Source organism: Phascolarctos cinereus, unplaced genomic scaffold (assembly GCF_003287225.1).
Source record: "Phascolarctos cinereus isolate Bilbo 61053 unplaced genomic scaffold, phaCin_HiC Scaffold_2;HRSCAF=192, whole genome shotgun sequence".
In the NCBI taxonomy this organism is placed as follows: domain Eukaryota; kingdom Metazoa; phylum Chordata; class Mammalia; order Diprotodontia; family Phascolarctidae; genus Phascolarctos; species Phascolarctos cinereus.
Genome location: NW_027555625.1, coordinates 58,226,957 through 58,251,609, shown reverse-complemented (window position 1 = coordinate 58,251,609; position 24,653 = coordinate 58,226,957). Strand labels below are relative to the sequence as shown.

The window sequence follows — 24,653 nt, the reverse complement described above, 5'->3', positions numbered from 1 at the left end:
CTAAGGTCTCCCCAACTAGCCTGTCATCTCCTTTGGAGCAGTACCTTTTCCTGTATTTCTTTGTATCCCTCCCATAGCCTGCCTCAATGTTAGCACATGGTCCCTACTCAATGGATTGTTGTTAGTGGGTCAGCTGGTTGTCTGTTTGGTGGATTCCATCAGTAGCTGGGCAGATGTCATGGATCAGGAATGGTTTGACATGATTCCAGCTTATGCTCCATTGACTGTGTGTATCTCCTGCTCAAAGCTGTACAGAATGAACGAGATCGGATAAGTATTCGCAGGAACAGCTACGAAGACAGCGGATCCCTCTCAATTGCCATCCTGACTCAAGCAGAAGTGATGGCAACCCAGGTAGGAGAATACTCTTATTATTATCTCTTCTCAATCTTGGATTTCAAATTTGGTAGCTATTAAAGTGGAGGAGAGAGAAAAGGAGAAAGAAGAGAAGGAAGGAGGGTAAGAGGAGGAGGAAAAGGAAGGAACTGCCTATTCTCTTACATTCTGGATTCTGAGGTTCTAAGGCTTTCCTAGGTATCTCTAAAGAAAGGGTACCAGTGCCATAGCCTCTATTTACTATGTATCCTGGACTCTTCATTGAGTCTGGGGCTACAGAAGGTGGAGAGTCCCCTCAGAGACTATGATGATCAGATGTTGCCTCACACTGTTCATTTCAAGACAGATGTTAAACTTACTTCATGAAGAAAGGATCTCATAGGACACACAGGAGAGGTATTTCCAGGGGCACCCTGGAGCCAATTCACACTGGCTCTTGAGAGTGGGTTGTTAAATTCTCAGTGTGAGCATTTATACCTTGGAAATTGGCAAACCCCCAAATCAGGGTTTAATTTCTTGTTTTGTTGGTTATTTAGATTTAAGAAAGTGATAGAGAAAAATAATAACATAGATTAAACTTTAAAATGTGTCACATATACTTTTTTCAGAGAGTTGGTTGTTAAACATTTACTAGCACACCCCTGGGAATTATTTTGTTTCCTTCTCCATCTCATAGGCAGCTACATTCTCTGTTCCTCAGCTGATTCCATAGTAACTCCTCACATTTTCAATGGATCTTATTTTTTTTTTGTAAGACACTTTCACATCTGAGACCTCTTCTGACTCTCACAAGAACAGTGAGAGGATGAGGATTATAATCCCCATTTTTCCTATTCTCATAACTAACATTCACATGGCACTTTGGGAACCCAAGATCTGTTTGGAAATGATGGGATCAGAGAATATCCTATTAGGAGGGGACCTCATAGGCCATCTACTCCAACCCATACTCAAATTAGAAACCCCCCCTTCAACATTTCTGATATGTGGCCACCAAACCTTTGCTTGACAACCTTGGCTATCTCTTGAGGAAGCCCGTTCCACTTTGGATAGCTATAACAGTACAGATAGTTTCTGTACATTAAGCAGAAACATAACTTCAATTTCCACCCACTGTTCCTAGATCTAAGTGCAATCCTGTATTCATATGATCATCCTTCAAATAGTTAAAGACAATCATGTCCAGGCGCCCCACCCCCTTTTCTTCTCCAGGCTGAATACCCCAGATCTTTCAACAATCATTAATATAGCCTGATCTCACTGCCCTTCGCATCTTGGTTATACCTTTTCTAGAGCTAATCTTCTTCCTAAAGTGTAGTGCCCAGAATTAAAAACAATAATGCAGATGTGATCTGGCTGGAGCAGTTTTCAACATCACTATCCCCTCCCTCGGCCTGGACACTGCCTGTCTTCAAGCAGCCCAATATCCCATTAGCTGTTTAGGCTCCCATAGCCCACTATTGATTATCATTGAGCTCAAAGTCTCCTGATTCCTCTCGAGTTTCTTTTTTCTTTTTCAGACAAACTGCTGTCTCTGTCTCTCCACCTTTTACTGGTATAGTTGATTTTTTGGACCCAAACACATGACTTTGCATTGATCCCTATAACATTACTTACAGACCATCTTACACTTATATTTACAGACCATGTAGTCAAACACGCACATTTTACAGAGAAGAAAGCTACACCCTGAAGTATTGAAATGATTTTCCTGAGACCACAAGCGTAGCAGAGTCAAGTTCAGGGCATCATACTTTAAAGTTTAGAAAATGCTTTATGTAAGTTGCTTCATGTGATTTATTAATGAAGTCTGGGTATCAGGGAGACAACTAAGGAATCACAAAATGATAGAATCATAGAATTTTAGGGCTAGATAGTGTGAATCACCACACAAAAATCACAGCTGTAGAGAGTGACTCTGGTGAAGCTGATGAGTAGCCCAGCTCATTTCAAATCTGTCACCAGCATCCTCTCTCCCAGTCCCCAGCCACACAGCAACACAGAAGAGAAGCCAGAGAAAGTCTGCCTCCCACCAAAATCATCAGAGCCACCCATGATGAAGTTGGGATGGGAGAGAAGGGAAGGAGAGGACAGGGCAATCAGCCCCCCCGGAGAGGGAACCCAAGTTTGTAACAACCTGGCCAGCATCTGGAGCTGCTCCCCAAAGTTACTTCCACCAGCACAGAGGCATAATGTGTGGTCCTCTGGTCCTCTTGCTACCCACCATCTCTCCCCACAAAAAGTGACCAAAACAGGCAGGGGGGCCTAGACATGGCTGATCCCTGCCCCACCATGAATAGAGAATCCTGTCTAAGGCAGCTGTCAAAAAAAAATAAAAAATAAAAACCAGGCTGTCTGGCAGTTGCTGACTAGCTTGGTCTCTTTCCTGAAACCACCATCAATCTCAGCTCAAATGTCTTTTTTTTTTCTGAGCTGATCCCCCAAGGGATAGATTCGACAGGGTCTTTTCCCCTCTTGATTATGGGTGTCAACTTGACTAGCCACACAGCGGTATTGTTCCTTGTTTCTGGGGTTGTTCCACTGAGGCTGGGTTGGGGGGGGGGGGTAGGGGAATGGAGATTTGTAAACTGCTCCACACAGTTTGGATGGAAGGAGGGAGGAAGAAGTTGCTGGACCCTGCCAAGGACAGGCTCTTACCAATAAATCGCTCAGTAGTCGCCGTTGTGAAATGGGGACAGCGGGTGCCAGGGCACCAAATCGCCAAGGTCACCACCAGCCAAAGGCATTTTTTTGGAAGTCACAGTGTAACCAGAGACCAAAAACACATGGAATTTCACATTTCCAATAAATCTGTCAATGCTGCTTCAGAGAAAATGGCCTGTGGCCTCCAAGCTAAACAGCCCAGTGGGAAGTGAAGGAGCCAGCACAGTCTAATGGAGAGAACACATGGGACCAGGAGGGAAAAGGCCTGGGTTCCAGTCCTAAATTAAACTGGGTGACCATGAGGAAGTGATTTTTCCTGTTTCTGGGCCTCAGTTTCCTCCTCCATGAAATGGGAACTGAGTTCTAGTCCTAAATTAAGCTGGGTAACCATGGGGAAGTGATTTTTTCTGTCTTTGGGCCTCAGTTTTCTTCTTTATAAAATTAGGGCTTTATCTTATAGGGCTAATGGACAGTGGGAAAGGGAAAAGGGAAGTAAAGGCATTACACACACACACACACACACACACACACACACACACAGACACACACACACACACACACACACATATTACAAAGGTAATAGACCCAAAGGGTATCACTTTCCAAATCCATTTACCTATCAATCATGGGGCAAGAATATTTTCTGGGAAAAGGCTTGTAAATATTTGTACTCCTATGACTGATCTAGAAGGAAGTGACTGGCTTTATTTTTATTTTTTCAAATTAGATTTAGAAAAAAAAAACAATAAAAGCCAAGCCCAACTTAACTGTCCACATGAAAACAGTGATGATCAAAACAAAGCAGGAGTCAGCCCTCCCAGTGCATCTTGGATCCCATCCTTTTACTGGGAAGTGTTAAATAGTGGCAAGAGGGCCAGACCCTGTGCTCCAATCACAGCTCTGTTATTTACTAACCCTGTGGGAGGAATGAACATTGGCCCTAGAATCTGGGAGCTTGGGTTCAGCTTTGACTTCTGACAGATGACAGGTGTGACTTCAGTCAAATCATAGCCTCCCTGTAGCCTCAGTTTCCTCAACTGTAAAATGTGGGAATTGCTTAGATGTCCTCTGAAGAACTTTGACCAACAAGAGCCAAGACATTCATCTAACCCCTCCTCGTGCCAATTTCTTCCTCTATAAAATGAAAAAAATCATCTAAGCTGTACTGACCACAGTGGATTGTTGTATGTAAAGCCTTGTGCAAGCCTTAACTGTTATAGAAGTGGGAGGTGGGGTGATTCTTGCCTCCAGAATATTCGGAGAATGTTCTAGGTGGCTCAGCTTTTGTAGACTCATAAAAGGACACAGCGAGATAGGCCTCTTAGAAAAGAGAAAGTCAGAACTGGGAAGACACCTAGAGATCCTCAGAGAGGGGAATTGATTCACCCAAAATCACACAGGTAACAAATAACAAAGCTGTAGTTTAAACTGAGGCAGTTTGAATTCCAGTCTTTCTGTCTATCACTGGTCACTGTAGTCAGTGTCTTCACCTGTGTGCTACTTCCTTTTTCTGATTTGCCTTTTCCAATTTATTGTTGGTTGGGAAACCAGACAACCAAGTTTGTTACAACTATGTGTAAACTGAGAATTAATAGGCTCTCAATGGGGCGGGTAGAGTTTTCCTGTAAAGTGAAATGCATGAGCCTGGAAGTGAGTACTTTATGACAACCATTCTGGTTCCTCAAAGGTCTTTTTGTTTCCCTCCTCATTCTCCACTCACTTTTGCCAGACACCTCTGCTTTTTAGATAACTAAGGTGTCACCATGCCTGACATACCTTTTAACCTTTCTTTTTCTCTCTGTCTCTCTCTCTCTCTGTGTATGTGTCTCTGTCTCTGTCTCTCTCCCCTTACTTTGGGGAGCAAAACTTCTGGAAAGATGTTTCCAGATGCAAGAGTAGAGAAATTAATGGGGCTCACCAGCCTGGCTGCCCTGATCCCTGCCCAGAGAACTGACATGATGAAAGTTGGCAAACACCTCCTGTGGCCAAGGCTGTTCATTATCCAGGAGGCCATGCTGAGGGGACTGGCAGTGTTATTCTTCTTCAAATAAACAAAGAGCTATCACATGGAAAGAGGGATTCAACTAATTCTGTTTGGCCCTAGCCAGCAGAACTTGGAACAACTGGGGAAAGTTGCATAGAGGCCAGCCAAGGCTCAAAGTAAGGCTAAACATTGGGAGATGCCCCAGACGATAGTAAGATAGTAAGTTTCCCATCACTGAAGGTATTGAAGTGGAGAAGAGTCCACCTTTCATCAGGTACATAGAGCATTGTACTTAGGGTCAAGAAGACCTGAATTCAAATGTGGCCTCAGACACTTAATAGCCGTGTAATGGGAATTTGGGCAAGTCATTTTGCCTCTGCTTCACTTTCTTTGCTGGAGGATGAGATGACAATAGTACCTACTTCCCAAGGTTATTGTAAGGATAAAATGAAACATAATTTGTAAAGCACTATTTAATGCTTTATTTTTATTTAATGCTTTATTATTATTATTGTTATTATTATGTGGGAGCTGCCCTCTCCACTTCCTAGCTCTGGGAGAAACCCTCCTCTCCACTCAGGAGTTAAGAGCAATTTCTGGTGATTCCAAGAGAATTGGCCAAACTTGCCAGGTAAGGGTTGGGGCAGGCTGGCAAAAGCACTGGAGCCTAGCAGGAAGGGTGGGGTCTCCTAGGCCTCTGGTACAGGCTGGCAGAGCCTGTGGCATCCTGAAGGCCCAGCTAGTGAATCAGGATGAGTCCCAATGAGGCCTGAGGCTAACTGTTTCTGTCTGTTTCTGACACCAGCTTGGCCCCAGTTGAAAGGAAAGTTTTAAGCATTTTGTCATCCCTGACAGCAGCATGAGTCAACCTGTCTCCTGGACCTTATGTCTGCCTTATGTAAAGGTATATTTGGATGCCCCAAGTTCATTCCTGTCGTTGGCTGATGCCTAGAATTCTAACATATGAGTTTCACTGCTTAACTCAAGGATTTCCCAAAAACTCTAAGTTAGGAAGCTCCTCAAAAGTCCACTGGTCCAATCCATTCCTGAGAAGAACTCTACTCTACAACATCTCTGAGAGGTTACAGCCTTCACTTCAAGGCCTCCAGGGAGGGGAAACCTCCTACCTTCTGAGCCAGCTCATTCCATTTTTAGACAGCTCTGACTATTAAGAAGTTTTCTCTTCTACCAGATTTGCAGTGTCCACCCAATTTGGTCCATTGGGACCAAGGAGAATAAATCTTTTTCTCCTTGTGGTCCCTTATTAAGTACTTGAAGACGTCTTTGTTCTTGCTCTCCTACCACTAGCTCATCCAATTATTCTCTTCTCCCCCCTAAATGGCCCAGATTCTTCCACCCAGTTCTCAATGTGCCATGGTGCCTGGCCCTTTTACCATTTTAGTTGCGTTCCTTTTTGGATGGTCCCCACCTTTTCAACATCTCTCCTAAAATGCAAAGTCCAAAACAAAACCCAATACCCAGAAGTGGTCTGAACAGAGAAGTGTACAGTGAGATGGTCCTCTCTCTAATTCTGGGCACTATGACAGGGGTTCTTGATCTTTCTGAGACTTAGACCCCATTGGCAGTCTGATGAAGCCAGAATAAGGTTTGAAATGTCTAAGGTAAAGCAGAAAGGATGACATAGGGAACCAATTATATTGAAATATAGTATCAAAATATTTTTTAGAAGTTCCCGACTCCAATGAATCTTTGCTTTATGCTTTGATCCATGTAAAAACACCAACCCTCCCTGAAAGGGAGCCCAGACTCACCTGGTTTTGGTCCTTTATGCCTCACTGTGAATGGAACCAGTTTCCAAGGTGGAGAAGTGGTTGTGAGGATGTTTCTGATCAGTCTTTTAGAAGGATGTCAAGTCCAGACACAATACCCCAATAAAATCACCTGTGGTAGCAGCTACTGCAGTTCTCTGAATCAGCCCCTCAATCATCAGCTGCTAAATGTTCTTAATGAAAATCACTCAGCCATGGGCACTGAATGCACAACAGATCTGTTACCTAATTTCACCTGTGCCCTCACCACTGCACAGCAATCTTTTGTTATTCCTTGATTGGCTCCCTATCACATTCTCCACAGTGGCTATTCTAAATATCCTCTTCTCTCCTCATATCTCCTAAACCATCTCCCCACCTTCCTTTCAGGAGAGGATGTCACCTTCTAGGTGGACTGAGGAAATAAAGAGTCAATTCTGAACTCTCCCTTCTCTCCCAATTCCATCCCTCAAAATGCTTCTTCATCATCCTCACTCTCTTCTTTGCTCCAGGCTCTAAGATAGGAATCTTCTCTTTGCTAAGGCTAATTCCTCTACTTGTTCCTTTGACCCTATCCTTTCCTGTTGCCTCTAGGAACTTGCGACGTCAATCATTCTGTCTTTTTCACTCATCTTTATCTCTCTTTAGTTATCAGAACCTTCCCAGTCACCCACAAAAAAAAATGTTCATAGCTGTGTGATCCGGGCAAGTCACTTAACCCCAATTGCCTCGCCAAAAAAAAAAATGTTCAGGTCACACTCATCCTAAAAATTTATTTTAATTAAAAAAAACCTCACTTGACTTTTCCATTCCCTGAAGCTATGAGCCTATATCTCTTCTCCCTGTTTTAGTCAAACTTCCAAGAAAAATTGTCTATACTTTTCTTACCTCCTATTCACTTCTCAACCCCTTGAAATCTGGCTTCTGGCCCCACAACTCAGCTAAAACCTCTCTCTTTCAGGTTACCAACATCTCCTACCTGCTTTAGACCTTTTCTTGGTCCTCATCTTTGTTGACTTCTCTGAGGTTTTTGACACTCTTGATCATGCCCTCCTCCTGGCCACTCTTTCCTCCCTTGGCTTCAAATAGTTCTCTTTACCTATCTGACCATTCTTTATTAGTCTCCTTTGCTGTATCATTATCATCCTCTTGCATCCCCAAGGTGGGCATCCCCAAGGTTCTTTCATATTTGATTCTACACTATCTCTTTCGGTAATCTCACCAATTGAAATGGACCCAGTTATCTCTATGCAGATGATTCCCATGTGTATAACTCTAGCCTTCATCTTTTTCCCAGACTCTAGTCCCACAGCCTGCTAGACATCTCCACTGGCTATGTCTCCTAAGGTATCTCAAACTCAACCTTTCCAAAACAGTACTCATTATATTTCCCTTCAAAATTCATCCCTACTCCAAAATTTGCCATTTCTGCTCATGGTACCACTATCCTTCAATTGCTGAGGTTCACAAACTTGGAGTCATCCTCAATTCTTCATTCTTCCTCAACCCCCAACAGGTGCCAAATCTGGTCAATCCTACATTCACAACAATCCTCCACTCCTGCAGCCTCTTAGTTCAGATGACCCTATCACTTCCAACCTAGTTCAAGCCTCTATCATCCTTCTCTTGAACCATTGAAGTAGTTTCCTATTGCCTTCTCTGCCTCCACTGTCTTCTATCTCCAATTCATCCTGTTTTTGTTGTTGTCCAGTCATTTCAGTGATAACTTCATGACTTCATGACCCCATTTGGGGTATTATTGGCAGAGATACTGGAGTGGTTTGTCATTTCCTTCATTTGACAGATGAGGAAATTGAGGCAAACAGGGTTAAGTCACACAGCTTGTGAAGTGTCTGAGGCCAGATTTGAACTCATGAAGATGAGTCTTCCTGACTTCAGGCTTGGTGCTCTATACCCTGTGTCATCTAGCTGCCCTAACTCACCCTATACATGACTGCCAAATCTGCCTTCCACATAACCACCTTTACTGGCATATTTCATGTCATATCATCTACATACTCTCCATCACAATAAAACTAACTACTAGCTGTATCCCATACCAACTTTCCACCTTCAAGCCCCATATCTTGATGTTCCAAGTCTGGAATGCTCTCCTTCCTTGCCATCCCCTCTTAGATCCCTTGGCTTTCTCCAAAGAACCATTCCTGAGCCCTCTCCTATAGCAGACCTTTCCTGATCTTCTGGTTATTGGCACACTCTCCCTTCTGAAGCTCCTTTGTATTTACTAACTTGGATATATGTTATATCAATATCCCTCATCCCAGCCCTAGAATAGTCTAAGCTCCATGAAGGCAGGGACTAATTAATTTCTGTCTTTCTATCCTCGGTGGCTAGAATAGTGCCTGGCCCAGAGTAGGCACTGAATAAAAATTTGTTGGTTTGAATTGGTTTGAAATATGACTGAAGACATAAAATTATTAAAACACCAGCCAGTAGGATGAGGTCTAAACACCAGAGTCAGGTTTTCAATTCAATCCAATGAGCATTCACCAAGTACCCACAGAATGTATGCAGGGGGAGCAACTAGGTGGTGCAGTAGATAGCACCAGCCTTGGAGTCAAGAGGACCTGAGTTCAAATCCAGCCTCAGACACTTGACACTTACTAGCTGTGTGACCCTGGGCAAGTCACTTAAATTGCTTAGCCAAAAAAAATATATGCAGGGACCTCCTATAGGTATTGAATGAGACAGAGAGGCTTAGATAAGGTCCTTACCCTGCCCAGTCTAGTGGGGGGGACATGACACACTGAATGGGGGACATAGACAACTGAAATACAAAAAAAAAGTGTGTAATTGCATAAAAGAGTGTGTAATTGCTAACGTTATTACTTAAAGCCCTCTACCACTCTCTGGCTCCATTTTGTAATAATAAAAACTCACATGTTGATAGCATTGTAAGATTTATAAAATTATTCCCAATCCTTGGGTGGGGGAGCTAGACCAAATATTATCTATCTCTATTTGTACTATGATATTATTGTATACTATGTTATGTAATATTATAGTATATAACATATATTATAAATATCCCCATTTATGCTACTATACTATTATCCTATCCCTGTTTTACAGATTAGGAAACTGAGGCCTAGAGAAGTAGAATGACTTGCCTAGGGTCATAAGGTAGTAAGTGTCAGAACCGTGTTCTTATGCAGACACTGCCTCCAGTCCTCTTTTCGCTCCATCATGTCATCACCCTGCTCTGACCTTCTTTTTCTATATTCAGATCCCCTCTCTTCAGTCACCATGTGTTGGCCCCCAGCTGCCCCGAACCCTAGAGTATGGTATTCCAATTGGGTCAGCCCAAGTGCCAAGTGCTCAGTGCTCAAATATTATGCTCCATATCCTGATTACCCACAAAAATGTCTATTTCCTTAGGGCCCTCCCCTCAGGTGGAGCAGAGCAATAAACCCCATCATAGCTGAAGGTAAATAGCCAATGACAAATTTATTTACTGAGTGGCATTTGCTGCTGAAATAGGCATCTTTTGGAGATAAATGCCCAAAGGAATGATTCTCTAATGGTTGGATTTTGGTCAGCATGGTGGAATTGTGATCCTGTGAATCCCCAAAAGAGAGTCCAAAGCCTAGGACCTTCCTTACCCTACACACCACACAAATGGCACCTGCTCTGCCAGTGGGTAAGGCTGGTCCAAGTAATGCCAGATCCAGGTTCAGGAAATGGGTGACAGCTTTGTCATGAAGCAGCTGGTAGATTACCATCGGCATGCTTTAAAGGAAGGTGCACTAGATTTAGAATCAGGAGACTTCGGAGTTGGAATCCCACCTCTGAAACTCTGTGGAACCCTGGGCACATTATTTCATTTCTTAGAACTTCAGTTTCTTCCTGTGTGAATGGGAATAAGAGTGACAATTGGTGCATCATTGAGGTATTGAGGGGTAAGCGTTTTGTGAGCCTCAAATCGGTCATTATTTTACTTTGTTTCTTGCTAGTTCCCTTCGGTTCCATCCAGAACCTGAAGGTTTGCTATGGTGTGCATCTCTGGATGGCTAAGTACAGCGACTGTATACGCAAAATATAGAGAGACTCACAGGGCCCTGGTGGACAATCACGCCTAATCAATTCACTGGAAAACATCAACAAATTGGTTCTTTGGCAGTGAGGGATAGAGGCCTAAGCTCATTCCCATTTCTCCTTGTTTTATAGGAGGACCACAAGTTGATCTGGGAGGTCTGCCCGAGGCTTGAGGGGGGCTTGGCTCTGTTCAGCTTGTACAGCTTCCCCAGAGCACAGAGTGGGTAGGCTGCTGACCACAAATGAACGGCCTTTCACAGCCCTTTCAAGTAGTAATTGTCTGCTTGTATTACACGGGCTCTGGTGTTCCAGCCAAAGATCAGACACACACACATAGACACAGACACAGAGAGAGGCACAGAGAGACAGAGAGGGACAGAAACAGAGACACAGAGATGGACAGAGATACAGAGAAAGAGACACAAAGGGAAACAGAGTAGACACCCAGAGAGACAGAGAGGGATACCGACAGAAACATAGAGATGGAGACACACAGATACAAAGAAACAGAGTAGGTACCCAGACAGATACAAAGAAACAGGGAGAGATAGAGACAGAGACACAGAGAGGGACAGAGATGTAGAGAAGGAGACACAAAAGGAAACAGAGTAGACACCCAGAGAGAGACAGAGAAGGAATCAGAGACACAGAGACAGAGACACAGAGAGGGCCAGAGATACAGAGAAAGAGACACAAAGGGAAACAGAGTAGACACCCAGAGAGACAGAGAGGGATACCGACAGAAACATAGAGATGGAGACACACAGATACAAAGAAACAGAGTAGGTACCCAGACAGATACAAAGAAACAGGGAGAGATAAAGACAGAGACACAGAGAGGGACAGAGATGTAGAGAAGGAGACACAAAAGGAAACAGAGTAGACACCCAGAGAGAGACAGAGAAGGAATCAGAGACACAGAGACAGAGACACAGAGAGGGCCAAAGATACAGAGAAAGAGACACAAAGGGAAACGAGTAGACACCGAGAGACAGAGAGAGGGATACCGACAGAAACAGAGAGATGGAGACACACAGATAGACAAGAAACAGAGTAGGTACCCAGACAGATACAAAGAAACAGGGAGAGATAGAGACAGAGACACAGAGAGGGCCAGAGATGTAGAGAAGAGAGACACAAAAGGAAACAGAGTAGACACCCAGAGAGAGACAGAGAAGGAATCAGAGACACAGAGACAGAGACACAGAGAGGGCCAGAGATGTAGAGAAGGAGACACAAAAGGAAACAGAGTAGACACCCAGAGAGACCCAGAAGAGAAGCAGCAGGAGAACCAATAGAACTTGGTTTTTTAGTGCCCTTGAATCATTCAATCCAGCTCCCACTTTTATAGAAAAAGAAACTGAGGCTCAGAAAGAAGCAGTGATTTCACCAAAGTCAGAAGCAGCGTGAGAAACTAGAACTCAGGTCTCCTAAGCCCCAGTTCTGTACTTTTCTCTCTTGCCCCACCTTGTCTTTTCTCATTGCTTCTATGTTTTGGCCCTGGACCCAATACTGATGCAGAGAATGTTCGTGTGTCCTTCCTCAGGCCCTATCTGTATAACTTTCAGCGAATCATTTGGTCTTCTTGGCCTCAGTTTCCTCATCTGTAAAATGAGGGGGACGAGACTGGATGATTCCTGAGGCTTTTTCCATTTAGGGGATATGAGTTGTTAAACTTTGCTATCTGGGGCATAAGTGTAATAGAAACAATGTATAATACAACTAGCAAGTTACTATTTCTCTCAAGCCTGCAGGATGGTGGAAGGGGTGTGGGGTGGGAAGCCTCAGTTTCCCCACATGTAAAATGAGAGGGTTGTCCCAGTACAGAGGTTCTTAAGCTTTTGCTGTGTCATGGCCCTGCTTTGGCAGTCTGCTCAGGGTCATGTTTTTAAATATATAAAATAAAAACATAGTATTACAAAAAAATCATTGGAATACAAGTATCAGAATAGTTTTAAAATAAACAAATAAAAACAAGCCCATGGACCTCAACTTAGGAACCGCTGAGCTAGATAATCTCTAAGGTTTCATTCTGTATTCTCCTTTAAAATCAGAACTTGTCCTCGTCTTGCTGGGACAGACACTTTGATAGCTCTGAGCTCCCTCTTCAGGACGGATGGCTAAATGACAGCCTTTGCCTTTTCTCCTTTGCTCCACAGCCCTCCTCCGTAAGCCCCACGAGTGGAACCAATATGGCCACAAAAAAGGTGGCCACCATCAGTGACGTGTGTGAGTCCATGAAGCAGCAGCTGTTGATTCTGGTTGAATGGGCCAAATACATCCCAGTGTTCTGGGAGCTCCCGCTAGATGACCAGGTAGTGACAATAATCAACGTGATTGTGACATGTTTTCATACACCTCACCTTCCCTGAGCTCCATTACAACATCCTCAGGATCATCAGTTGGGCAGAGATCAGAAAGGCAAAGTTCTGTAGCTTCTCTGAGCCTCATTTGTAAAATGGGGATTATAATAGTACTTACCTCTCAGGGTTGTTGCCAGGATTAAATGAGTAAAGTGCCTGGTATACAGTAGGTGCTTAATAAATGTTTGTCCCTTCCCTTGAAATCACAGACAGCCCTGTGCAGCACTCCAGGCCCAGGCTAAAGTTGAGCACTGAGTGGAGAGATAGTTACCTGTTAACGCTTAGATCCCAGTTTAACATTCCCCAAGTACCCTAATCCTATGCCCTGCACAAAAACAATAGCTTAAGAAAATGGGGCATCTAGGTGGCACAGTGGATAGAGTGTCAGGCCTGGAATCAGGAAGACTTCTCTTCTCAAGTTCAAATCTGGCCTCAGACACTTACTAGCTGTGTGACCCTGGGCAAGTCACTTAACCCTGTTTGCCTCAGTTTCCTCATCTGTCAAATGAGCTGGAGAAGAAAATGGCAAACCACTCCAATATCTTTGCCAAGAGAACCCCAAATGGGGTCCATGAAGAGTCAGACACGACTGAAATGACTAAACAACAACATAGAAAAAATAAGGACTCGATGGTGCTGGGCCTGTTCCTACTACAGCTAACAGAAAAAGGGAAAGGGATTTACAGTAAAAAGGTTCCATAAAAGAAGGGCATTACCCCCCCAAAAAAAAAAGCTAACACAGAGATTGAGAAAGTAGGAGAAATGGATAAACAGTTGCAAAAAGGAGCCATTAAGTTGATCAGATACTAAATAGTCTAGAAAAATCCCCGAAGGACAAAGTTCTGTCATAAATTTTTGCAGACCACCAGAAAGGACAGTGCAGTAACTGTAAGAAGCTCTAGAATGGTTGAGAAGACAAACAGAAGAATTAAAAGAGGAAATAAGGGTGAAATTAATACAGGAACTAGAAGTCTCAAGTTAATAAAAACAAGTAAGAAAGTTGAGAACTTAGAAGAGATGACAGAGAAAAATCACCTTAATAGTAGATTCTATTATAGATATTCAATATGAAATCTGCAGAGATAGAAGAAAAATTAACTGAAAAAAATGAAAAGGAAACAAAATTGGAAAAAGATATGATAGCTTCACAAGCTATGGAAATTGCATAAGCTGGGATGGGAAGAATAATATTAGAATTAAAGGTGTCCTGGACCAGAGGTGTCAAATTGCAGCCCTCAAAACTCAGGCCAGATTAAAATATAATTAGGGAATTAAAAAAATTAAAATATGATATAACATAATGTTAATTTTCTAAGTCAACCATGCAGTCACTAGGGATCTGTTTCTCTTTCAGTTTGACACCACTCTCCCAGACAAACACAATGATATTAAAACCATAGAAAAGAAAATAATTCAGGAAAATTTCCCGGAAGCAACGGTAAAATTATTAAAAACTAATGGAAAGAAGGCAAAATTCAAATTAGTATCCAGAGGGCATCACTCACAGAGAAAAATCCAAAGTTGAACTCTTCAAGAAATGTCACGGCCAATTTTGAGTCTTGGACCTAGTGACCAAAGATAACTCACAAGATAAGACAATAAAAAACAGTTCAAGAGAGCTAAGCAAGGAAACTACATTTTGTTTGAAGATACCATAGACAATGAAACTATAGTATTAAATACATATTCAACAAAATTATTAGATTTTTTTCAATGCTTTGATCAGTTTGGGTGTTTTTTTTTCTCTTCCTCTTTTTATTTAAAAAAATCTTTCTTATAAAAAAATGGCTATCTGATGGGATTGGAGAGATATGCAGGAGGAAATTTAGGTGATGTAAAAACAAAAGATATCAATAAAATTAATTTGAATATATGCAACAAATGTCATATCTTCTAAATTCTTAAAGTAAAAGCTAGTCAAATTGCAAAAAGGCCTTGATGGCAACATAATAATTGTAGGAGATTTTAACATTCCTTTTTGAACTGGATAAATCCAACAGAAAGGCTAAGAAAAACACAAGAGATGAACAGAACGATGGTACAATAATATTTTAAGACCTTTGGTGATTTGTGAATTACACATTAAAGAACACAATACTTATTAGAATCAGAGGGTTACTTTACAAAAATGATGATTTGTTAAGGCATAAAGAAATAAAAAAATAAACATAAAAGGTTAGCAATAGTAAGTAAACTTTTCAAATAAAAGGGCATGATAAAATTATAATTAACAAAGAAAAAGCAAAAGAGACTAAGTAATAGCATATTAAACAACGAACGGGCCAAAGAATAAACATAGAAACAGTTATTCTGAAGAGAACGATAAGAAGACACTATACTAACATTTGTGGGATCCCCATAAGTGGACTGCAAAGCAGTCCTTAGAGGAAAATCTAAAAATATTTCTATTAACAAAATAGAAAATTGGAGGAATGAGGAGGCAGCTTTAAGAATAAAAGGATCATGAAACTGATATGCAAAACAAACTACTATATTGTACTAACAAAATCAATAATGATGATTAAATATTACTTTGATTTAAAAAGATCAAATTATTAAAATGATAAACTCACAATGAGCAAAAAGAAATAAGAAATGACTATCATAAACTACTCTGTACAATGATGTGCCAGAAAATTTATGAATTTTAAGAAAAAATGGATGAACATCCACAAAAATACAAAACTCTCAAATTAACAGAACAAGAGCTAGAGATCCTATCCCAATCTCAGAACATCAAAGAAGGAAAAGAAAAGTGTTGGTTCAGATGGATTCACAGTAGAATTCTATCAAATATTTAAACAGCAATAAATAGCTGTGCTACAAAAATTATTCTCAATAATTGAGAAAGAAAGCATTCTATCAAACCCCTTTTATGGAACAAATATGGTCCTAATAGCCCACCCAGCTAGGTGGCGCAATGGATAGAATGCCAGGCCTGGAATCAGGAAGACATGAGTTCAAATCCAGGCCGAGACACTTCTTAGCTATGTGACCCTGGGCAAGTCACTTAATCCTATTTGCCTCAGTTTCCTCATCTGAAAATGAGCTGCAGAAAGAAATGGCAAACCACTCCAGGATCTTTGCCAAGAAAACACCAAATGGGGTCACAAGGAGTCAGACGCAACTGACACTCAACAGCAAAAACTTCATTTCCAGTTCTTTGATAGCATGAAAAGTGCTATGATATATAAATGGGATATTTCTTCCTGTCTTTGGCTTCCTTGGGGCATGTGCTTAGCCAGGGAACCTCTAGGTCAAAAGACACAGACATTTTAAGCACTTTTAAAAGTGAAAAATTGCTTTCCAGAATGGCTGGGCCAATTCACAGCTTCACCACTAATGTATCGATAAGCCTGGCTTCTTAAAGCCCCTCCAACACTGATAATTTCTATCTCATGTTGTCTTTGCCAACCTCTCTTAGCAATACAGGAGAAAAGTTAAAGGCATAAACAACAGTAAAGAGAAAACAAAATTTGCAAATGCCTTGATCATTTATCAATCAATTAACAAGCATTTATTAAGTGCCTAGTATGCTAGGTACTACAAATAGAAATATAAATAAAGGACTGTATCGTATTTTGAGGAACTTATATTTTAATTGTGGAGATAAGAAATACACATACATATACGTATGTATGAATATATATGCATAAACAGGATGAATATAAAGAGAATAAACATAGAGTAGTTAGGGAAGGATTAGGAAAGGCATCATATAGAAGGGGTCAATAAACATTTATTAAGCACCTACTACGTGCCAGGCACCATCTAAGCACTAGAAATACAAAAAGAGGCAAAAGTCAGTTCTTGCCTTCAAGGAATTTAATGTCTATAATAGTGGAAACAACATGCAAGCAACTATGTACGGGCAATTCTATACAGGACAAATGGGAAATTATCAACAGAGGGAAAGCACTAGAACTAAGAAGGATGGGGAAAGGCCTCAGTGAAAGGTGGGATTTTACCTGGATCTTGAAGAAAGCCAGGAAAGCCAGGAGGCAGAGATGAAGAGGAAGAACATTCCAGGCATTGAGGACAGCTAGAGGAAACACCTAGAGCAGAGAAATGGAGTGTCTACTTTGAGAAAAAGTCAAGGAAACCATTGTTACTGGATTGCAGAGTACATGGGGTGGAGGGTGGGGATGAAGAGGAGGTAGTGTGTGTGTTGTGTGTGTGTGTGTGTGTGTAAAATGTGTAACAAGATCGAAAAGGAGTAGGAGGAGTGTCTTATGAAGGAGCTGAACAACAAAGAGTATTTTATATTCGAGCCCAGAGGTGATAGGGAGCCACTGAGTTTATTGAGTAGAGGGTGACATGGTCAGACTTGCTTTAGGAAGGTCAGTTTGACAACTGAGTGGCAGAGAGACACCAGTAAGCTATTGCACCATAAATGAGGTGATGGGGACCTCCACCAGGGTGGGGAAGATAGACTAGCAGAGAAGGGGTGGATACTTATAGTAAAATTGACATTTTGGATGAAGAGAGGGATTCTCTGAGTTGGAGGTGAGGAAGCAGTGCATTCTTTATACAGGGAATGGCTAGTGTAAAGGTGTGTAGATGGGAAATGTGACAAACAGAAAGAAGGTGAGAAAACCCCATTGAATCAGTGAAGAAACAAATCAAGATGATTACTAGCTTCAGCAAAGAAGCAGAATATGAAATAAGTCTATAAAAAAAATCAGACTTTCCATTCACTACTGACAAAAACACAGGAGAAAGTGATAGAAAGAGATATACCATTCAAAACAATTCCATAAAATATCTGAATTGAAACTACTGAGACACATACAGGATTTATAGAAATTCAAATATAAATCATTCCTTACAGCAATAAAGGAAGACAAATAATTAGAGTCATTGCGGTTGGGCTGAATCAGTGTAATAAAAATGACAATATTATCTGAATTAATTTATAGGTTGAGTGCTACACCAATTAAAATTCCAAGGCGCTATTTTCTAGAGCTAAACAAAATAACAAATTTCATGGGGAAAGTAGAAATAAAAGGTGTTGAATTTCAAGAGAAATAATGGAAAAGTATAAATTTATGGGGCATAATAATAATAACATGTATACAGTGCTTACTATGGACCAGTACTGTACTAAACACTTTACAATTATTTTCTTATTTGATCTTCACAACAACCCTTGGAGGTAGGTGCTATTATCACTCCTATTTTACAGATGAGAAAACTGAGGCAAACAGAAATGAAATGATTTGCCAGGGTTGCACAGCTAGTAAGCATCTAAGGTCAAATTTGAACTCATGATTTCCTGTCTCCAGGCCTGATGCTCATCCCCTAGCTGCCAAGAGAAGGCTTATATGAGCTGATACGGAACAGAGGAAATAGAGTCTAGAACAATGTCTATAATATGTAATATTTATATAATGCATAATATTATCATGCCTAATGTCTATGACAATGTAAACAAAAGCAACAGGAGTATGCTACCAAACTCAGATTTAGTCAAGACAAGTCAACAAGCATTTAGTTAGTGCTTACTGTATGTCAATACTATGCTAAGCCCTGGATACTCTTAAGCATTCCCTTTCATTGTTCTATCTTGGTCCCAGAGAAAAGATGATGACACATTTCTCTCCTGTCTTCTGAAAGGGGAGAATCTTGCAGGTGTACAAGGTTTGCTAATGCTATTTAGATATGATTCCTTTTTCTTGGGTTTTATTTGGTTCTTTCCTCTTTTTCTTTAGAGGATGGAATGTGGATAAAAGTAGAAGAGATAATCCTGGGAAACAATTATAACATTGAAAAGAGAAGACAGGGGCAGCTAGGTGGTGCAGTGGATAGAGCACTGGCCCTGGAGTCAGGAGGACCTGAGTTCAAATCCGGTCTCAGATACATGACATTTACTGGGCCTTGTGACCCTGGGCAAGTCATTTAACCCCATTGTCTAGCAAACAAACAAAAAACAACAAGAAAGCAAAAAATAAAAATAGAACTTTCTTCTTTTTTAGAAACTAAAAAGAATACTGTACAAGAATCCTTGGGTTCTGGTCCTAGCCCTGCCCTGAGCTATGTGATCTTAAATAAGCCAGGTCCCCGTCTAAGTTTTGGGTTTTCACCTGTGAAATGAAAGGGATGAACTAGACAGTCTCATTCCAACTCCAAAGGAATCCTTGGCTACCAAGCTAAAGGAAGGGCAGCATGATTCAGAAGGGAGAAAAAAAATGGAAAGAGCACCTTGGCTTCTAGTCCTGGTCCTGCCTAGACCTGTATGAAAATAAAGAAGTTACCTCCTTTCTCTGGGCCTTGGATTCCTGTAAAACGAGAGCAAATTAATTAACATTCTAAGACTGATTAAGAAGTTAAAATGTGACTGAATCAACGCACTTATTTCTTTAATCTTCCTTTCTGCCTCAGTTTTCCCATCTATAAAATGAGGGGATTGGCCTAAATCTCAAAAATCTCTTAAGCTCTTCTTCAGATATGTAATCAATTCTTTTCTCTCTCTTATGTGCCTTGCAGGTAGCATTATTAAGAGCCCACGCTGGAGAACACCTTCTTCTTGGAGTTGCCAAACGATCTATTCCCTACACGGATTTCCTGCTTCTAGGTAAAAAGAATAAACATTCCAGGATTCTCTCCTCTTGCTCTGCTCCGACTTCCATTGTAAGTCTTTTATTGACATTGAGCGGCACCACCACCTGCAGTGCTGACATGAAAGTTAATTACTCTGGTCATGAATCTGTAGTTAGGAAGAGCCATTAGATAAGGCCAACGATACAGTCTGGAGTAGCCAGGCCAGTGTTACAGTCTGGAGTAGCCAGGATAAATTACTTGGAGGAGAGATGGGACTCAACCTGGGCCTTGATGGATGGGGGGATGTTCAAGCTGAAAGAGAAGAGGGAGTAAGATATTTCTGGTAGGTGAGATAACCAGAGATAAAGAGGCAGATATGACTAGAAGGGTGTGTGTGTGTGTGTGTGTGTGTGTGTGTGTGTGTGTGTGTATGTGTGTGTGTGTGTGTGCGTGCATGTACATGTGCATGTGTTTGGAGAGAGTCACAGAATCCTAGAATTTTAGACTTGGAAGGGACCGCAGTCCAACCCGTACCCCAGATAAGAACCCCTACTACAAATATATTTGACAAGTGGTCATTTAGCCTTTGCTTGAAGAACCTGAAGGAGGGAGAGCCCATTACAACCTGAGGCAGCCTCTTCCATTTTTGGATAGCTCTAATTGCTAGGAAGTCTTCCCTGACATCAAGCCTAAATTTGCCTCTTTGTAACTTTCACCCAGTGCTCTAATTTCCTCTTGGCCAAACAGAACATGTCAATTCCCTCGTCCATATATTAGCCATTTGAATACTTGAGGACAGCTCTCATTTCTCTCCTAAATCTTCTCTTTTCCAAGCTGAGCATAGATCATAGGATCATAGTTCTGAAGGTAGAAAGGACCGCAGAGGTCAACTAGTCTAACTTTCTCACTTTCCATATGAAGAAACTGAGGCTCTGAGAATTAAGTGACCTGCTCACTTAATTCATAAGTCACACAAGTACAAAGAGGCAGAACCAGGGTTCAAATAGGGGTCCACATTTAGTGGACTTTGCCATACACCATGCTGCCTGCCTATATCTATAGTTCCTTCAAACAGTCTTCATATGGTGTAGAGTAGACTCAAGGTCCTCTACCAGCTTTGTTGCCTGCCTCTAAACACTCTCCAGTTTACCAATATCCTTCCTAAACTATGATGCCCAGAACTAAACATATTCCAGCTGTGGGCTAACCAGGGCAAAGGATGGTAGGGCCATCTCATTTTTTTTAAATATAAGATCTTTTTTTTTGGGGGGATTAAGTGACTTGCCCAGGGTCACACAGCTAGTGAGTGAGTATCCTGTGTCTGAGGCCAATTTGAACTCAGGTCCTCCAGGGCCAGTACTCTATCTACCATCTCCTTATTCTTTAAAGCCTCCTAAGATTGCATTAACTTTTTGGACTAACACATTCTTGACTCATTGAGTTTGTAAACAATGATGCTAAGACCCCCCAGATCTTCTTCAAACTATTGCTTAACCATGCCTTCCCCCATCTTCTACTTCTGACCTTGATTTCTTTGAACCAGGTGTAAGACTTTAAATCTCTTCATTCTAAGTATAATTCTCTGTCTAGTACATCATGCTGCCTCCCTTTTGAAAGAAAACAGCAAGACAATATGGAAAGAACACTAGATTTGTAGCCAAAAGACCTGGGTTTGAATACTGGCTCTTTGGTCCTGTATGACCTTGGGCAAGTCATTTCCTCTAAGCTCATGTTTCTTCTATAGGAGAAGGGAGTACTTACCATTCATATGTCACACTCTATGCCTAGAATATATTTCCTCCCCATCTCCACCTCTCAGAATTAGACAGATCATGTGCAAAGAGAGCTAGAAGATTTTAATGGACTACAAGTTCAACATAAGTCAACAGGGTGATACAAAAGCTACTGCATTCTTGGGTTGCATCAAGCAAAGCAGTGTCCAGCATCTGAGACCAGTTCTGCTCTATTCTTTCTACAAATAAAGTATTAGGCTCCATTCTGGACTCAACATTTCATCAAGGACATCCAGAGAAGTGATAGGGATGGTGAAGAGCCTTGAGATCATGCCATAAGGGACTGTTTGAAAGAAAGGGAGAATGTTTACTGAAAGAAGGGAACACTTGGGGGGTGAGGGGAAAGGAAGGGGGGTGTCACAGTGGCAGCGTGAGCAGCAATAGCACTGTTAACCTGGCTTCCAAACCTGCCTCTGATGCTGACTACCTTTGTGCCTTCAGGCAAGTAAGTTAACCTTTCCAAGTCTCCATTGCCTCGTCTAAAAATGAGGAGTTGGATATAATAGCTTCAGAGGTTCCTTCTAGCTCTACCATTATGATTTTATGGTCATCTTCAGGTATTTGATGGACTTTCCTTTAGAAGAGAGATTTGCTCAGGTTGACCCCAAAGTGTAGAAGGGGGAGCCCTGCGGGAATGAGTGGAAGCAGTGAAAAGAAGCAAATTAAAACTTTGTCTAGGAGCACCAGCCCTGGAGTCAGGAGGACCTGAGTTCAAATCCAGCCTCAGATACTTGACACTTATTAGCTGTGTGACCCTGGGCAAGTCACTAAGGCCTGATTGCCTCACCCTCCCCCCCCCAAAAAAAGAAAAAACTTCATCTAAGAGAAAATGTCTTATTGCTATGCAAAAGTGAACTGGTCTGCCCCGGGAGGGAGTGGGCTCCCTCCTGACTTGGAGACCTTTGTAATGTATAAAAAGTTTGAGACTTAGTTTCTGGGTAATTAATCATTTTATTAAACATGCTAGCTTGTAATTTATAAAAGCGGTCAGTGACACTCTTAAGTACCGAAGACCTCTCATGGAACCCATTCAATATTTATATGGCTTTGGAAGACTAGGTGTTCCTGAGAGTGGCAATCGGCTCTGATTGGTTAATAATTAATGAGAGAATGAATATTATAATGAGAAGTGGGCTAATTCTAATGAGGGTCTGGGAGATGTGACTGATCACTCAGGCTTGGTCAAAGAGACTTATTTGCACCCATATCACCCCCTCTGTGATAATCTAGACAAAAGGGAGAATCCACGTTTTCCCAGACCTGTCTGAGTGAAACACAATGGGCTAGAATCCATCAATTCACCTAAACTAAAATTTCTTTACCTTTTGAACAGATCTCAGTTTTCCCTCTCCTTAGCTCTATACTTCAAAAACTGCCTGAATAAACTACAGGGGCTGATTTCTGAATGAGGAAGTAGAAAAGGGAAAACATCTTTATCCTAATTCAATAATTGGTTATTAATATAAGACAGAAATAATCCTTTCTCTCCCCTTCATGCAAAGGTTGGATGCCCACTAGTTGAGTATGCTGCAGAGAGATTCTACTTCAAGAATGGGTTGAAGTAGACCCCTTCTGAGGTCCTTCCAACCCAGAGATTCTGTGATTCTATAAGAATGTTGATCATCCTTCAGATGTTAACTATTTCATGAAGTCTTCCTTGCTCTTCCCAGTTGTCAAAGCCCCCTCCTTCCTCAAATCACCTTGTATTTACTGATCTGTGCAAATATTGTATCATGCATATATTGAGGGTGCAAAGACTAAAAACAAAACAGCCCAGATGCTTTAGATTTTGAGGTGCATTATACTGGAGGGAAATGGCATTGTAGTACACAGCATGCACAGAATCATAGGCATTAAAGACAATATATACAAATATAAATAAGTGCAAAGTACACGGAAAGTATTTGTTTTTACAGTGATGGTATAAAGGATCTATGAGATGAATAGGGAAAAGCCTCATGTTATAGGAGGTGGGATCTGGACAGACACTTGAAAGGAACTAGGGACTCTAAGAGGTAGAATACAGACTGTGCAAAGAGAGAAAGGGAGGAGATGGAATACCATGGATGGGGAATAGTCATCGGGTCATTTGGGCTGGACCAAAAAGCACACCAGGGAGAATAATGTCACATCAGCCTAGAAAGTCTGAAGCCAGATTGGGAGGGGCTTTAAATACCAGTCATGGGGAAAGCTGTTTATGCTGCAGGCAGTAGGCAGCTTTTGAAGCTTCTTGAAGAAGGGAGGGACGTGCTCAGACCTATGCTCTGAAGGATAGCCATTTGGGACTGCAAGATGATAGATTGAAGTGGGGAGGAGAGGAAGGGAATTCTGTCAGGAGGTTATGTCTAGAAGTGATGAGGGGTCAACCTAGAGTGGTGACCAAAGGAGCAGAGAGGAGAGCTTGTGGGGGGTGGAATGGAATCCTGGTGCTCCCTGGCAAAGTCTATTCTAATGCTAAGGATCCAGCCAGCACTTTACGAATGTTGGCTAAATCTGTTACTAACTGCCTACTACTGTGTCTCCATTGTATAAGAAGGCATTTACAAAAAAATCAGAGACATGACATTTACTTAATAAATGAGTCAGTCCCATAGGCTTTAAGAGATTTTCTTGAGTTGTTTTTTTTGTTTGTTTGTTTTGGTGCTGAATCAAGTTGCATAGCACAGCAAGGAAGGAAAAAGGATAGACTGAAGTAAAAAGAGAAAAATAAAACATCTAACACTTCATCAGGTTTCATCAGATTAGCAGAGCATATCCTACAGCACCACCTGCTGTCAGGAAAAGTTATTACATTGTCCAAGTTGGTCTTCCCCCACCTAGATTGATTTTACTAATCAATCAATAAATATCTATTAAGCTGGCATATCTACTATATGCTGGCATTATGTGCTGAGGGCAGCTGGGTGGTGTATTGGATAGAGCACTTGGGTTGGAGTCAGGATGACCTAAGTTCAAATATGGCCTCACACTTACTAGTTGTGTGACCCTGGGCAAGTCACTTAACCCCTATTTGTCTCAGTTCCTCATCTGTAAAATGGGGACACACTGGAGAAGGAAATGGGAAACTACTCCAGTATCTTTTCCAAGAAAACCCCAAAAATGGAGTCACAAAGAGTCAGAACAACAACAATGTGGCAGGCACTGCGCT

The 24,653-nt window shown here is 41.5% G+C and overlaps 1 protein-coding gene across 2 annotated transcripts in view; it reads left to right on the top strand.

Moving 5' to 3' along the window:
* LOC110210351 (hepatocyte nuclear factor 4-beta-like) overlaps positions 1–24,653 on the top strand; it is a 69,770-nt gene that overhangs the window by 34,182 nt on the left and 10,935 nt on the right. For both annotated transcript variants that reach the window (XM_020989248.1, XM_020989247.1), the window contains exons 4-6: positions 248–354; positions 12,969–13,124; positions 19,659–19,746. In XM_020989248.1, the coding sequence (XP_020844907.1) occupies positions 248–354; positions 12,969–13,124; positions 19,659–19,746 (351 nt within the window). The remainder of the gene's footprint in view (positions 1–247; positions 355–12,968; positions 13,125–19,658; positions 19,747–24,653) is intronic.